At 47.3% G+C, this 16219-nt stretch overlaps 2 protein-coding genes across 4 annotated transcripts; both read left to right on the forward strand.

Annotated features, from left to right (window-relative positions):
- Positions 1–123: 123 nt before the first annotated feature.
- Positions 124–5632, forward strand: TAPBP (TAP binding protein). The gene is made up of 8 exons (XM_003768955.4): positions 124–361; positions 522–719; positions 1407–1652; positions 3640–4035; positions 4320–4661; positions 4773–4862; positions 5168–5205; positions 5510–5632. Exons 1-8 carry the CDS (start codon positions 214–216, stop codon positions 5519–5521), a joined length of 1470 nt encoding a protein of 489 aa, XP_003769003.3. The 5' UTR covers positions 124–213; the 3' UTR covers positions 5522–5632.
- A 2463-nt stretch (positions 5633–8095) lies between these two features.
- RGL2 (ral guanine nucleotide dissociation stimulator like 2) lies at positions 8096–15257 on the forward strand. 3 transcript variants are annotated; one of them, XM_031965086.1, is made up of 17 exons: positions 8096–8261; positions 9496–9579; positions 9962–10140; positions 10253–10303; positions 10405–10702; positions 11001–11252; positions 11437–11540; positions 11712–11796; positions 11906–11977; positions 12536–12610; positions 12787–12819; positions 12928–13049; positions 13182–13277; positions 13401–13512; positions 13605–13901; positions 14302–14416; positions 14560–15257. In XM_031965086.1, the coding sequence occupies exons 1-17, from the start codon at positions 8115–8117 to the stop codon at positions 14769–14771; spliced, it is 2334 nt and encodes a 777-aa protein (XP_031820946.1). In that variant the 5' UTR covers positions 8096–8114; the 3' UTR covers positions 14772–15257. The 3 variants fall into 3 exon arrangements, with proteins under 3 accessions (XP_031820946.1, XP_031820947.1, XP_012404410.1); XM_012548956.3 differs by lacking the exon at positions 8096–8261 and adding an exon at positions 8463–9371; XM_031965087.1 differs by lacking the exon at positions 11001–11252.
- The last annotated feature ends 962 nt before the right edge of the window (positions 15258–16219 follow it).

Raw genomic sequence — 16219 nt, forward strand, 5'->3', positions numbered from 1 at the left:
AAATAACTTCAAAATCTTCTTCCAGGTATGACATGGCATTATTCTATGACCAAATGCCTGGTCTAGGGAAGGGAGTGGGGACTTAGCGTGGTAGGGGCTGGGAAGATCTGTCTGGGCTATGTAGTTGAGTCCTTCGACTTCTCAAGGGTTGTGTGAGTTAATTAGGTATCCTCCCTTGTGGGATGGTATTAGGATCTCACCTACTTCTTCCGGATGTTTCTTGCTAAAGGAGGGGATTCCCGGTACTTGCCTTTTAAGGGGAAAGTGAAACTGAAAGGAGAACCTCTCAACGGCTGCAGTAGCTGTTGGAGAGGCTTGGGGAGAGGAACTATGAAGCCACTGTACCTGCTCCTAACCGTAGGTGAGGTATTCTCCCATTTCCCTGAGCCCCTGATAGTTGTGTACCCCCGACTCTTTAATTAGGGATTCTAGTGCTCTAAGACCCTATTAAGATTGGGATCAGGGTGGGAGGTGATTCCTTGAGAATTTCGCCCTTTCCCCAGCGTCCTTCCTCTCCCTAGGCATACTAGCAGTCAGACGGTGCACTGCTCGCCTAGGGCCCTCAGAGTTGGAGTGCTGGTTTGTAGAAGAGCAGGGTGGTGGTAGGGGCATGCTTCAGGGAGTGACCAAACGACCCGCTGTGCTGCTGCTGAGACAGGGGACTGGGGAGCCACCACCAAGGCCTGATCTTGACTCTTCCCTCTACCTGAAAGTGCATGGTAAGTGTTCTGATTTGGACACCCCTAAGCCTCTCTTCCTGGCTTGGAAGGAGCTTCTCAGTCTTGAGGTCTCACCTCTGTCACCACCCCCTCCACTTGTACTTATCAAAGAGTTTGCATCAGTAATATAGTGGAAAGAGGACTGGATTTGGAATCCAAAAACATAGGTTCTCACATCTGAATTTTATCCTTTAGCTCTATGATCTTGGCCAAGTCACTTAACCTGAATCTGTAAAATGAGGATTAATATATTTGCTCAATCTGTCTTATACAAAATAGTTCTAAGAATTGTAGATTTAGACCAGAAGTACCTAAGCAGTCATTTGGTCCAGAAACATCCTTTACAGTTAGGGAAACTGAGGCCAAAGATTTAATTGAATGAATTTCAGGAGGTCAGATTTGACTCCAGAGCCAGTCCCCTTTCCAGAGAATTTGGCTGAGTTAATGTTTGCAGAGAACTTTTTATACCTTAAAGTACTTTGCAAATGTTAGCCATTATTAATCATTATTCTAGGCCCCCTTCCCTTCATTTATTGAGGTTTTGCTAAATCAGTTCTCAGTCTCACTTCCCTAATCTGCTCAGTCCCTCCCCTCCACTCTACTGCAGGAAACTTTCCTTCCATGCCACCTATCTACTTTCGAGTCCTGACTCTCTTAGCTGATAACTCCCTCTTTCTCCTGCCCCAGATCCTGCTGGCTCTCTTGGGGACTCCCTGAAGGGATCAGTAGCCCCAAGCTGTGAGCTGAATCGATATGTCCCAAGCCCTGCAACTTCAGACTGGGCCGCTGTCCTAACCCCTGAGCCTTACTCTCCTCGATCCTTGGATGGGACTTGGCTGGTGGTTAGCCTCTCTAGCCCCCAAGTATGCCTTTCCAGCCTCTTGCAGCTGTCTCAGTCCCAGTCTGCCACCTCCTCGGTTACCATAGCAACAGGTAAGGGACAGAAGTAAGGGAGGGGGCATCTTGGAGCTAAAGCCAAGTGGGGTTTGGAGCTTTGAAAGTCAGAACTCTTACATACTTTTAATCAGATCACTTAAGATATTTAAAGGGGAAGGCACTTAAAGTTATTGCAGGACTATGACTTGAGGGTCTTCTGCCTCTTCCCCTTAACTTCCTTCACTTCTTTTCCCCCTTTTCCTCATTCTTTTCAATTTCTTTCCCCAGCAAATATTTCCCTTACAAAAGGCAACTGAGAATCAGGATAACTAAGGTTTTAATCCCAGGTCAACCACTGATTTATGACTGTGTGACCCTAAATTAATTACTTTCAAATATAATCTCCCAGTTTTCCCCTCTGTAAAATGAGAGTATTAGACTTAATGGTTTATAATGTCCCTTCTGACACATTTGCCTTCCCTTAGATTGCTTTCACATGTTGCATAAATTGCCCTTTTATTCTGCCAACACTTAAGTTTCCTTTTCCCTTTTTTCCTATTTTTTGGAGACTTGTTTCTTCTCACCCCAGCCCCACCAAAAGTAAACTATGGGAAGGAAAAGGTGGAACAATCGATTTAAATATAAGGCAGCTGCCTCAACTATCTGACTCAAATGTGACTCAAAAGGCTCACATGTGAAGCCTACTTGCTTTCTTCAATGTTAAGTTTGTCCCTTCTAAGGACATGTATGGCTCCACAAGATTTGTGGACTTTCTTATTTTTTTTTTAACCTTCATATAATCATATGATCTCATAGAATGTGCTCTACCTCCAACTCCTAATACAGCCTATATGCATCTCTCTGTAATGCACTTACGATGCATTATAGTTTTTGTATTTTATATCCGTCTACTAGACTTTTAAGTTCCATTATAGCAAAGGACTTAGTCTCATCTAAACTTTGAATCTCCCCTAGTGTCTAGCAGAGCATCCTATGCACAGCAATTTGGTTTTGACTTCAGGCATCAATGGATAAATTAGTGTTCTGCAATTATCTTCTACCCCTTATAAACCAGCTATTTATCATAAACATCAGTAAATAGTTTTTTCTCCATCTCTTTCTTCATTCTTATACCTTGCTTAAATCCCATCTTTTTTTCCACTGGGGAGACTGGAATGGCCCTGGGACAGAATTACCTCAAACCTCCAGGACCAGTGTCTCATCTCCTACTGGGGCCTACTCCTAGCTCTCCACTCAATTTAGACTCCCTTTAGCTTTAATATCCTACTATATACCTCTATGAACTTGGTTCCCCTTCCCCTCAACCCTCTACCTATCCACCCCTTACCCTATACTAGCTAGAATGAGAATGGGTACTTGGTTCCCCTTCCCCTCAACCCTCTACCTATCCACCCCTCACCCTATACTAGCTAGAATGAGAATGGGTATGTATATGGTCAATGAGTAGGTGGGTAGGTTAGTTTAAAACTTTCTGTTAGTGACTTATCAGGTCTCAAGGTTAAGAAGGGGGGAGCAGCCTTTCAAAGATCATGGTAGTGATCTATATTCTGACACACCCTCCCATTTCAGGCACCCCTCTACTTTGTCCCCCCAAAAAAACTAAGTGCATGTAATGAGACTATTTAGGAACACATTGTCATGACAATCAGGAAACTGAGAAGGGGAGTTGTTGTCAAGGTGACCAGTGACAGGAGAAAGTGCAAGAGTCTTCTTGTTTGGCTAACTGATGGGGAGGAGGAAGGGAAGGAGAAGAGAACATAGAAACTGGTCAAGACAAGGGAGATTGAGAGATAGGTTCCCTAAATGAAGTGCCCTCATTAACTCAATTTCTCTGCAATTTTTCCCATTTCACAAATTCTTTCCTATGTTCCTATTTCCTTTTACCATTCCCAATCTTTTCCTATTTTTCCAATTGTCACTTACTCTGTCCCCTTCCCTCATGTATTTCTCTCCCTTTTGCCCTGCCCCTACTATTTCATGCCCTCCACGTTTTCCTCTTGTATTTCCATTTTGCCCCGCAAAGCTGTGCTGACAGTTCTCTCTCACTCTCCTGTTGTCCTGGTGGGACCCGGTGAGAATGCCACTTTGGACCTGAGTTTTACTTACTCATCTCCCCACTCCAGTGGGGCCTCCTCTTCCCTGGGTCCCCCTCCCTTTGGGCTGGAGTGGCGGCGACAGCATCGGGGGACTGGACAGCTGCTCCTGGCCGTGACTCCAGGACTGGGTGGCCAGGCACTAGGATCTCCAGAAGGGGCAGTGGCATTTGCCACTTGGGATGAGAAAGGAGTGGCGAGCCCATGGAGTGGGAACGGGACCCTGCTGCTGCCCGATGTGAAACCTCACCAGGAGGGTACTTACCTGGCTACTGTCCACCTTCCTCACCTGCAGACCCAAGTAGCTCTGAAGCTGAAAATACAAAGTAAGTGAAAGGGGGAACTGGATAGTGAAATACCTGAAGTAGGAAAAGGGGCCTGGGATTGAGATGGGGTGGGAATAGTAGCATGTGTGGAGAGAGATTGAATCTGGAGGGGAACTGAGAGCAAAATTGAACTGGAAGAAGAAAGAGTTCTACAAACCAGGAAGAGGCCAGTTAAGGCTCCCCAGGGTGGGGGTGAGATGAATTTGCCTTTTTAAAAGGCAAAATTGTATTTAATTGCCCCTTGACATTGATAATTCCAATACTCTTCCTCCTTTTTCCTGCAGAGCCCCCCAAAGTGAGCCTAACCCCATCTCCTATGGTTTGGGCATATCCAGGGCAAGCTCCTCCAGAGCTCCTCTGCCTCATTTCCCATTTCTACCCCCTGGAAGAGCTACAAGTGTCCTGGGAGTTTCAGAATGGTACAGGAGGAGGGAGACGGGAAGCAGGTGGCCAAGCCTGGCGCTCTAGTTACCGATATCACCCTGATGGCACTATCAGTGTGTCAGCACACCTTCGCCCACCCCCAGTCACGGTGGAACAGCATGGCTCTCGTTATATCTGTGTAGTTCACCACTCCAGCCTTCAATCCAAAGGACTCAGTGCCCAAGTGTCTCTAGAAGTGGCAGGTAAGGAAGGACAAGGTGATGGGAGAAGAGGAAGTCTCTGGGTCTCAAGTTCTGAGAGCACAGATCCCAGACAAAATAAATGCGATCTCCCACTTCTTCTACACCCCTCAGGAATTTCTGGGCCTTCCTTGGAAGATGGAGTAGGGTTGTTCCTTTCAGCATTTCTCCTTCTTGGACTCCTCAAAGGAATGGAGTGGATCAGTAAGTCTCTGCATCTTACTTTCAAATCTTGGGACCCCTTCCCCCAAAAACCTGGGGGAATGTATCCCCCTAAAACTTCACTCTATCAGTCCTCAAAATGAGGAGACCCTGCCAAAATGTTTATTCACAATGTTTCAAAATCCTATCTTCATTCTCCTTTTTCTTAAATTTCTGCATCCTATCTTCTATTCTGAACAATCTCTCTCTCTCTCTCTCTCTCTCTCTCTCTCTCTCTCTCTTTCTCACAATTCATAGATCTGTGTAACCAGAATCACCATTCTCACCACTTTCTCTCTCTCTTCCAGTGAGCTTCCGGTCTCCTTCCCCAGATACAAAGGAAAAGGTAATCAGCTTCTTAGAGAGTAAGGTCCTACTATATATCCTCAGAATTGGTCTCCATTTCATCTGCTCCATGACCCATATAGACTTTTTATTTTTTTCATTATCAGTGCTTAAACACCCCATTCTACCTCCTAAAATCCCTAATCACTATCTGCTACTTATTAGTGGTCATGACGTTGGACAAGTCATTTGTCATATCTGGACCTTAATTTCCTCATTTGGGTTGGAACAGAAAGGGTTGGAGTCCCGATTGACGCCTATTGCCCACTATACTGCATCTCCTATTTTTTCATTCTTGCTTCCAGAAATCCTATTGAGAAAAAGACCCAGCTGCTTAGAGCTTCGGGGGAGTCCTGCCAGACTGATAGGAAGTGTTTTGGGTAGGGGAAAGTATGTCATCAAAATAAAGTTGGATCAGATGGAACAGTTCCAGTTATGGTTAATTCACCCTATGGTCTCACCATTTCTTTGGCCCCACATCCCTTCAGTGTTAGGATTCTTACAAGGTGCCAAGTCAGTGGAATTGATGAGATAATGATTCTCTAATTGACACGTCCTTAGTACTTACTATAATTCCACAAAAGTCACACCTTTAAGAGAGCATATACAGGAGGAGCTCTCAGGGTCAGACACAGAAGCCCCCTAGAAGGTCTTGGAGGAGGAGACAGATTCATTCCATCTTCCACCTCTGTGCTGGCTGGAGGCAGAAGCTGGCAGAGGCAAAGGATTAGCAGCAGGAGCTCTTGGAACCAAGGAGAGAGATAGGCCTCTATTAAAGCTAACTGGGTCCCAGGAAGGAGACAAGACTGCAAAGGAGACAATAAAGGATTTGGACTTTAATCCCTGGCTGCATTTGTGATTACACTGAACTGAAACTACTGGCTGCCTCCAGAAGCCCCCCAAGAAACCTGCTCCCAGAGAACAATATATTTTAGAGAAGAACATTACACTTCAGTATTCTGAACTACTGAAGTTTAACTAAGATTTTTTCACTTGGAACAGAAACAGTCCATATCCTCCTCAAGAGGACTTGGGAGAGTATGGCTTCCAAGGACTAGATGTGTGGTGTGTGTGCCTTCCCTCAGTCCCATCAAGTGAGAAGCGGGACTGTTCTGGGAAAGGAAGAAGACTCCTGGTAACTTTTGCTAGAAAGGAAGGACACTTCAAGAGTTAAGTTGCTTCCAGACCTCGGGAAACAGGTGGAGAATTTATATGTCAGAGTGTCCTTAAAGAGGCTCCAAAAATTCAGGAAGAAGCCAGGTTATTCAGGGAGGCGGATCAATTTAGCTAGTGCAGGGCATTCCCGATGGGACCTGACACCTGGAATTCCAGAAATGGTGCAGGGAGGGAAGGGGGCTTTAATTTATCAGTTCTATTAGGAGGTCCCAGGACGATGAATCTGGGGTCTCTTGGAGGTGGGGGGAGAGCTGCTGTGGTGGCTCCACAACGGGGAACAGTATTCTAAGTGAGAGCCCAAAAGAGCTCTTTCCCGTGTGTCATCACTGTTTGGAGTTCAGATCTAGAAAAGATCAGCCCCCAGGGTCTAGATTTGGCTCCCTTCACTGGCAGCACCCTTTTTTTGCCGAGCTGCTTGGGTTAAGGGAACTTGCTTCATTCCCAAAACAGGGATTGCAGGATTGTCCATCTTTCCCATTCCCCTTACACGCTTAATATTTATTGCTCCGTCCTCAGTTAAGGAGGGTTGGTAGAAAATTGGAGCTAGGATTATGATCCCCAGATTGCCGTTGAGAAATAGAGACCTCATATGCCAGCACCAGCATCAGGCCCCATCATCCCTGTCCTCGTACGGTTTCGTCGCAGCCATTCCCTTAGCAATTATTCCCTAACACACACCAGATACCGGCATTCCATAAGAGTGCAAGTTTGGGGGAAAAGGGCCCAGAGTAGGACCCGGGAAAGCAGGCTCGCCCACCTTCAAAGGAGCCTTGACCAGCAGAGGATAAATTCCAGAGCCTAGGGACTCGGAACAAGATGTGCTAGTTTACCCTACTGTTTTCCCCTCCACCTAAACCCTGTGGGCCTCGTGGAAAACCAGTACTGGATTCTATCCCCGCCTCATTCCTTAATAAGAGAGAGGAAGAGAGGTGGATACTTCCCATTTATAATGCTCCCGGCTCGTAGGAGCCGCAAAGATTCTTGTCATTTTTGCTAATTGGACTAGAGTGGGAGTGGGTGTAAAAACAAGAACTTGGGGGCTGGGTTCCCCAGAGAGGAAAGGCTTCAAGCCTAGGGGGTGTCCTGGCTATCTGATGAGATGACACCCTCTTTCCCCTTCCTCCCCCACTCAGCTCACACCCAATGTCCGGATTCTCTGAACACACCTCCCCCTTACTTCCTTCTCTATTGGACTCTTGCACTCTAAGCAAGCGGAGGACTGCCAGGAGGAGGAAGAGGGAGGAGGAGCGGAAGGGGGGGGGGGGGCGGAAAAAACAGGGAGGGACTCGGGACTGCGGCCTGAGACCGACAAGAACAGCTGCCCAGAGGCCCGCGCCATCCCTGCCCCGACTGGAGCCAGGTCAGAGCCCCAGAGCCCCCCTCTCCACCCGGACACAGTCCTTTCCCCTAGGTCGGCCCCCAAAATATCTCTGTTCTCTTCCCGCCAGAATCCCCACATACCATATATAAGTCTCCTTCCTGGACCTACCCAAGCCTTCCGTTCTGGTTCCCCACTCCACATACCGTCCGCTGTGCTTGTAACCCCTTCGGATGCCTCCATCCAATGAACTTGTCCACCCCGCGTCTGGCTCCGTCCTCTTGTCCACCCTCTCCAGCCCTTCTCTGGGGGTCCTCCTCCTCCTCTTTCCCCCACCTCGACGCTCCTCCTTCCTTGTTTTTCCCAGGCGGCCCCATGGCTCGACCCGGTTGATCCCCTAAATCCTAATCTCAGCCATGCTCCCCAGACCCCTGAGGTTGCTGCTGGACTCGGGAGAGGCCTCCCCTGAGGGAGTCGTTCTGAGCGGCTTTAGGAGCCGGGACCCTGAAAGGAGCAGAAGCCTGGGGAAGGGCGGAGAAGAGGAGGAGGAGGAAGAGGAAGAGGTAAGACTTGGGGATAGCTGGGGGGGGAAGCAATGTATGCACAATAAAGTGTTCCTTTAGTAGCTTTCTCCTAAGTCTGCCTCTGTTCTGTCTCTGTGGCTCCATTTCTAGGCTCTATTTTCCAGCGTGTCTCAGATGCTCGCCCATCTACCTGCCTGCCCACCTGTCTCCTTGTCACCTCTTCTGCTCCTTCTCCCTCCTGCTCCTGCTTTGTTCCCTCCGTGTCTATCACTGTCCCTTTTCTGTACACAGATGGTGTACTGTCTGTTCTCCCTTGTTTGAGGAGGAGGGGTTTGTTTCCACAGTAACCTGATCCTCCTGCTCTGGGATTGGGGAGGAAGCCCTCAGATTTGTCACCCCTCCCCTTAGCCATGGGGGAAAGTTTAGGGAAAAGACCGGGGAGTTTCCTCTACTGGGAGGGGCCGAGATGAGGTCGGTAGTGGAGGTGGAGGAAGTGTTTGTCTATGTGGTGGAGATGTCAGATGCCGGAGTTTCTCTGGGGATGGGGTAGCCAGGAGCTCTGTGTGGGGCCCCAGGGCCTGTACTTCTGGGTCCTGGGCTAAGTTAGAGTGATGTGACCTGTTAGGCTGGTTTTTCTGGACTGGTTTTAGGAGGGACTGGGGCCACGTGACCCTTGAGTCTTCTCCACCCCCACTTTAGCTTCCAGCTAATCCCACTTCCCCTTCTTCTTCCTGTCAGGATCGGAGCTGCTGCCTTGAGGAAGGGGGTTCTTGGGGGTTGAGAGGAGAGAGAAACAGAGGATGTAGGGGGAAACTCACAGGGGAATACGGTTGTGGAGAGTGGGGGAGACAGGCCATTCCCCAGACTTAGACATTGCCCTAGTTGGGAGGCAGGGAACTGAAATGAAACTATGTAACTCAAGTTTCTGTCTCTGCCTGCGTCTTGCCGCTGTGGGAGGGAGGGACCCCCAGGATCTGGGCTTGTGTCCCCAATCTTCCCCTTCACTGCAGTGCCCCTCCCACCCCCCACCCCTCAACAGGCACTGAGATGGCTTGGAGGAGGGGGGACTGCCTCCTTCCCAAGACAAGGGATCCGGGGTTCACAACCTCTCCCACTGCCCTAACTCGATGGTACTGCTCCCCTCCTCAGGTGATGGAACAAATATTACGAGTGAAATGGGGATGATTGGGAGGCAGGGAGCCAGCGCAGTGTAGCGAGGAGGAATGAGTTAACACTGACTCATTTCCCTCTCCCCAACCCTTTCCCTTTCCAGGCTCCTGTGTCTGTCTGGGATGAAGATGAGGATGGTGCTACCTTCACTGTCACCAGTCGCCAATATCGGCCGCTTGATCCACTGGTGAGAGCGGGTCTCCCATCTTCTCGCCTTCTATGCCTTCACCTCCCTGCTCTCCTATATCTGTCTTCCTGAAAATTGCATTGCAACTATGAATCAAAATCAAGGATCAAGCGACCTACGCTCTAGACTCTGTTCTGCCATGGATTTTATTATTTTGAGCAAGAAACTTTGCCTTTGAACCTCAGTTTCTTTCTTTATACCAACACCTAACCCTTCCGTAGCTCCTGGTGACTCTTCTGCTGACTTCACAGATATTCTAGACTTCCTCATAGGCCACTTGCTAGTTTCTTCCACTTAGTTGTTTGAATTTGAGTTCTGAGTTGGAGGTGGGCGGAGAAGTGGAGTAAGCGAACAGTCAGCAACCCTTTCCTGTCTTCTGCAGGTTCCTTTGCCTCCTCCTCGTTCTTCCCGTCGACTTCGGGCTGGGACTCTGTCTGCTCTGGTCAGACATCTGCTGGATGCCAGGACATCAGGGTCTGACTTGACCTTCATGCCAGCCTTTTTGGCCACCCACAGGGCATTCACCTCCACACCGACTGTCCTGGGATTGTTGGCTGACAGGTCAGGGGGAATGGGGGATTAGAAGGTCCAAAGAGTCATCTAGCTAGAGAAGTCAGAGGCCACAGGGTCTTTGGGAAGGATGGACAGATGGACTTCCCTCTTTTCCTTCCAGATTGGAAGCCTTAGAATCCAGTGCCAGTGTTGATTTGTGCAGAACAAGAGGGTAAGTGACTCCTGAACCTTTGACCCTCCTATCCCACTCCACTCTAGCTATGGCTTGACCCCAGCTTGATTTCTTATACTAGGCTGATCCCCTCCCCCCAGGTTAGCCATCTCTGTTCTTTCAACTTGGCTGACCTCTCACCCTGAGGATTTTGGCTCTGAGGTCAGGGGACAACTTGACCGGCTTGAGAGCTTCCTGCTACGGACAGGGGATGAAGCAGGGGAGGTTGTTGGGGGGGACATCGTTGATCTCATCCAAGACCTCCGATCCCGGGTGGCCCTCCCAGTCCCTGACCTTCCTAAGCCCCTGGTTTCCCCTGGCGATCCCCCTGCTGATCCCACGGATGTCCTGGTGTTCCTCGCTGACCACTTGGCCGAGCAGCTGACCCTGCTGGATGCGGTGAGACCCTGACCTCTGACCTCTCCCATCCTCCCTCAAATGATCTCTCACTAAATTATCCTTTACTCCTGGATCATTCCCTTGCTTCTGATGCTTTCCCCCATAACCATCCTTGTCCCTGTCAGTTTTTTCCTACTGAAGCCTGTTTATATTTACAAACTCCATGGAAACTTATTCATTGGCCATCTGAGGTCTCCAAACCCAAGATTATTGGAACACTGACCCTCACCTTTCCATGACCCTTCTTTTTGAAGGATCCCAACTGTAACTTTTGACCTCTAAATCTTTGCCCCACCAGGAGCTGTTCCTCTCCTTGGTCCCTTCTCAGTGCCTTGGCGCAATATGGGGCCACAGGGATCGGCCTGGTCACTCCCACCTCTGTCCTTCTGTCAGAGCAACAGTTACTCAGTTTAACAAGGTAGCTGGAGCTGTGGTTAGTTCTGTCTTGGGAGCCACAGCATCTGGAGAGGGCCTTGAAGAGGTGAACATCCGGCCTCTCCGACCCCCCCAGAGGGCAAGGCTCTTAGAGAAATGGATCCGGGTGGCAGAGGTGAGAAGACTTTTAGGGAACGCTTTGCACCCAGAGTGGGAAGGTAGAGCAAGAGGAGATCAAAGGCAAACTTAGCCAGGATTTTGAAGAGAAGCTTTTCCTGGCTGAAGAATTGAAGCAATCAGAGAATTCTGATTCTAGATACCAGATAAAATAATCACACTACCTTTCCACCCTTAACTAGGAGTGTCGTCTTCTCCGGAATTTCTCATCTGTTTATGCTGTTGTGTCAGCCCTTCAATCCAGTCCCATCCACAGGCTCCGGTTGGCCTGGGGAGAGATAACCAGGTATTTGTGGAGAATGGAATCATAGATGCAGGGGTAGAGTCCTCATCTGGATTCATGAGAGAAAGTTGAGTACACTACTAAGGAAAAGATGGTCTTAAGGGATGGATCCTGAGGATTTTAGGAGGATTGGAGATAAAGATTATCGGGATCTCTCTTCCTTCTTCTAACCAGGGACAGCCTCCGCCTCTTCTCCAGCCTCTGTCAGATTTTCTCAGAGGAAGATAATTATTCCCAAAGCCGGGAGCTCCTACTCCAGGTACTCCTCTTACCTCTTCATTTCTTTACTGCCCCCTCTTGACTCCTCAAATGCCAGTCCCCATATCTCATTCTTTAATTTTCTCCCAAACTATCTTGTTTTCCTCCAGGAAGCAAAAGTGCTAATGCCGCTGGAGTCAAACATCAAGAAACCTGTGAGAAATGTGCTGCCTCAGGGTGGGGTGAGTGTCTGCTGAGAGAAAGGGAACAAGGAGATCAGATGTGGAAGACAGGACATTGAATTGGGAGTCACACAGATCTGGCTTTAAGTTGAAGCAACAGCACTCTCACTTACTAGTTAGTTTTCTTGTCTATAAAATGTATATACAGTAACATGAAGAGACTGCATAGCAAAGAAAAGAGAACTGGCCTTGGAGCCAGGAAAGCTCAGGGTCAACACCAACTCCTGATAGATACTGGGCAAGTCACTTAATCTCAGTGTTCAAGAAAACTCTTAAGTTGCAAAGGAGATGTCAGCCTGAATTGTTAGAGGAAATTTCCTCTTCTGGGAGGGAATTCCCTATGCCATTGAAATCATCAGTCCAGTCCCTGCCCTATACTTAATGACACTATCTACCTTAGGATTGTAAGGAATATATTTCATAAACTGTAAAGCACTAGAAATATGAACTCATCATTATAAAAGGACAAAATGATGGTGGGGCAAATGTTCTATTCCAAGAGGGCAACCAAGAGTGTGGGGAGGTAGTTAAACCATGGTTCTTCCTTCCTGCCTTCAGGGTGTGGTCCCATACCTTGGCACCTTCCTGAAAGATCTGGTAATGCTGGATGCAGCCTCCAGGGATGAGCTGGAGGTCAGTGTGTGTGGCTAGCCTTGGGGGAAAGAGTAGTGCATTATTGGGTGAAAACTGGTCAGCGTGGCTTTTTTTTTTTTTTTTTTTTTTTTTTAACATGTGATTAGAGGTTGGGTAGGAATTAAGTTCTAGGAAAGTTTTCATTCTTCCACCTTCCTCCCTTTTTCCCCCACTAGAATGGCTACATCAACTTTGACAAGAGGAGGAAGGTAATGAGGGGAGTTGGATGCAGGCTCCCTAGGGAAGGGATGAGGAGAGGGTTGACTTTGGACTCCCTCAGTATCAAGGAAAACTCATTCTTGGGGTACCTCCTGCAGGAATTCTCTGTCCTGTGTGAGCTTAGACGTCTTCAGGATGAATGTCGACGTTATGACCTTCAGCCTGATCCTAATGTCCAGCATTGGCTTCAAGGGCTCCAGCCTTTGACAGAGGCTCAAAGGTGACTAATTTAGTATCCCAAGGGTAATGGAAGCTTGGGAGAGGGGAGAAGAGAGCTGGAGACTGGGATGTTTAACATAAGGAGATATTTGGGGTAGCTAGTTCTGACTTTTGAACTTTGAACCTCCACCAGTCACCATGTGTCTTGTGAAGTGGAGCCATCTGGAGTCAGTGATCCCCCAGCTCCCCGGATGCTTCGGCCAACATTGGTCATCTCTCACTGGACAGAGTGAGAGAATGGAGAGAATGGGGGTTAGGGGAGGGTGTTTCTATGGAAGCAAAAGAGTAGCCTCTAGAAGAGGTTAGTAGGGGACTTTGTTTTCCTTCTAACCTATCCAGTCCTTTCTCACAGTGTGCTAGGATCTGTTGGTGGTCCTACTCCCCTGGTCTCTTGGGATCAGCCTGGTCCTAGAGAAGATAGCACGACCGACTCTCCTGCTCCCTTGCTCACTCGCCTTGCCCAGGTAAGGCCCTGATCCTAGACGTTAGTGCTGTCCTTCTCTCTGTGTCTTCCTTATTTTTCCATTGACTTTTATTATGTCTCATCTGTCTCCAGCACATGAAATGGCCATCTGTTTCCTCTCTGGACTCTGCCCTGGATGGGGCTCCTTCCTCTCACACTCCTGCCAATCCTAGTTTCCTCTCCCCAACATCCCGTTCTCCCAGGCCCACCCGAGGTCACCGCCGCTCTGCCTCTTGTGGCTCTCCTTTTAGCAGTGGATCAGAGGAGGGCACTGCCATTGGGACAGGCTCTGGGAGTGGGAAGGGAAGTGGACCAGGGGCCTCTGACTGTCGCATCATCCGTGTGCAGATGGAGCTTGGAAATGATGGAAGTGTCTACAAGAGCATACTGGTGAGAGGAAGCTGGACACTAATAGAGGGTTGAAGACAAAAATAGAATGAGGTGAACCAGTTTGAATTTGTCTGCTGTCTTAGATTTTTGCAGCACCCCAAAATACACAAAAGGCGTAGGTTTGTGTGTGTATGTGTGTTGATCCTATTGAATATCAGAAACCACCTGACACATTTGGTGGCCATTTCTTGAATAATTGGTAATATGAAAGGTTGGAGGTGGTGATGTTGGGGATTTATCAATGAGATGTGCTGTGAACAATGTCCAGTGGGTATCATTGGCTCCTTTTGGATCAGTCATTATGTTGATTTTCTTTTATACATTAGCATGTTAGGTATGGATAGTCATGTTAAATATGGGCACCAATGTCCAATGAGGTTGGTTCTTTGATTGCCCTTAGGTGACAAGTCAGGACAAGGCTCCAAGTGTTATCAGTTGTGTCCTGAAAAAAAATAATCGGGATCCAGCAATAGCTGCAGATTTTGAATTGGTGCAACTTCTGCCAAGTGATCGAGGTCAGATGTCCCAGAGGGAGGAAGGTTAAAAACCAGTCTTGTAAAGTGATGGGTTTGGTCATTGGGAACCTCAGTGACTTGGAATAATAATTCTGCTTTTATTTTTTGACCCTGGATCTTATGTCTCTCTGATGACTGTTCAGAACTGACTATTCCACCATCAGCTAATGTCTTCTATGCCATGGATGGTGCCTCTAGTGATTTCCTGTTGAGACATCGACGGCAACCCTCTTCAGTAATTCCTGGTTTCTCCAGTAGATCTGCCACCTCTGCAGATTCTTCCAGTGAGGGAGGAGGAGGTTCCTTTCCCAGGATCAAGGCCACCGGACGAAAAATTGCTCGGGCACTGTTCTGAGGAAACCATACTGTTTTGCAGAAGCAATGGTGATTATATTGTTGGATATTAGCTATCTTGAATGGTGATAGCCATGTTGGATTGAGACAATGATCTTGTATGGTAATTCATCATGCTTGGTCAGAAAGGAACAGCCCTGGGTTGTTTACTACACAGCTATGTTAGACAACCACTTTGGATTCCTGTGGGTATTTTGGTAGAAGACAGGGAAAGGTAACATTTCTCATGGCTCCTATCTTCTGAGTCTTACTATTTGTGTCATACTGTCACCCTTGACTCTTTTCTACTTGTCACACTCAGAATGCAAGGGCCAGGGAAAGGCTTGAAAGGAGCTTGGCCTAGAGGCTCTGAATACTAAGAATGGGTGGAGGGAGGGGAGAAAAAGCAAGGTCTTACAGGGGCTCCCTTTCCATGATCCCCCACTCCCAGCCAGGAACTCCTGGGCTATGACAACACTAAAACAATAAACACACTACATGATCCTGACTCATCCTTTGACTTCTAGAATCTTTGCACCTTGGAAGCTCACAGATCCAACTCCTGATTCATGCCAGCTGCCATTTCCATGGAAGGGTTTCAAGTGAGAGGGCTTGACAACAATGTTCTAATTCTCCAAGAATTCATGTTCAGCCCATTAACTCCATAATACTATCATTTAAAAAACCCTCCTATAGTCAACCTTCATTTCCCAGCTCAGAACCCAACAAGTATATTGTACTTCCTTATAGTCATCCGATCTTGGATCACTGTCACATACCAAAAACTCATAACGTGAGTACCAAATTGCTCTGCTAGTTGCTAATTTGAAAAAGAGAATGTTAAGGACAAGCTAAAGAGAAAGTATTCAACTAATAGAACTTTTGATTCTAAAAAGTAGTGTAAACTAAAATGTTTCAAGAAATTCACTTCAAATTTCTGGATCATATAGCATAGCAGTTTACAGAGAAGGTAAGGATGTTTGGACAAAATAGTGCATATACCCTTGGTAGTGTACACACCTGCAGACTTCTCTTAAAGTTTGACCCTTCCAGTTCTATTAAAACAGACTAAATAGGCACCAATTTTCATGACTTCTGAGGTCTATTCCATAATTTCAATAAAAACCTTGTCAGGTAGGGATAGATGTCACTAACCTTTTGGGGTTAATAATATGGAATATAATTATAGGTTCATCACACAGTGATTAGCACACAATATTAGATGTTTCTTGTATTTATGATCAAAGAACATATCTGCTTCACATCCCCAAGCTATAACTGTCTTTTAGCTTATAGGGGCTTCATTATTGGGCATCATTATTCTATATGAAATTTTAATATCTGACTATACAACCTATAGTAATGGAATAGAGAGTTGAGGGCATGGGTGAAAAACAGATTTAATTTTTAGTCTGTAACTTAAGGTTCTAATCAGACTTAGAAAATCCCCATTCGCTAGGAAAGAAATAA

The sequence above is a fragment of the Sarcophilus harrisii genome, chromosome 4, assembly GCF_902635505.1.
Source record: "Sarcophilus harrisii chromosome 4, mSarHar1.11, whole genome shotgun sequence".
NCBI lineage: Eukaryota > Metazoa > Chordata > Mammalia > Dasyuromorphia > Dasyuridae > Sarcophilus > Sarcophilus harrisii.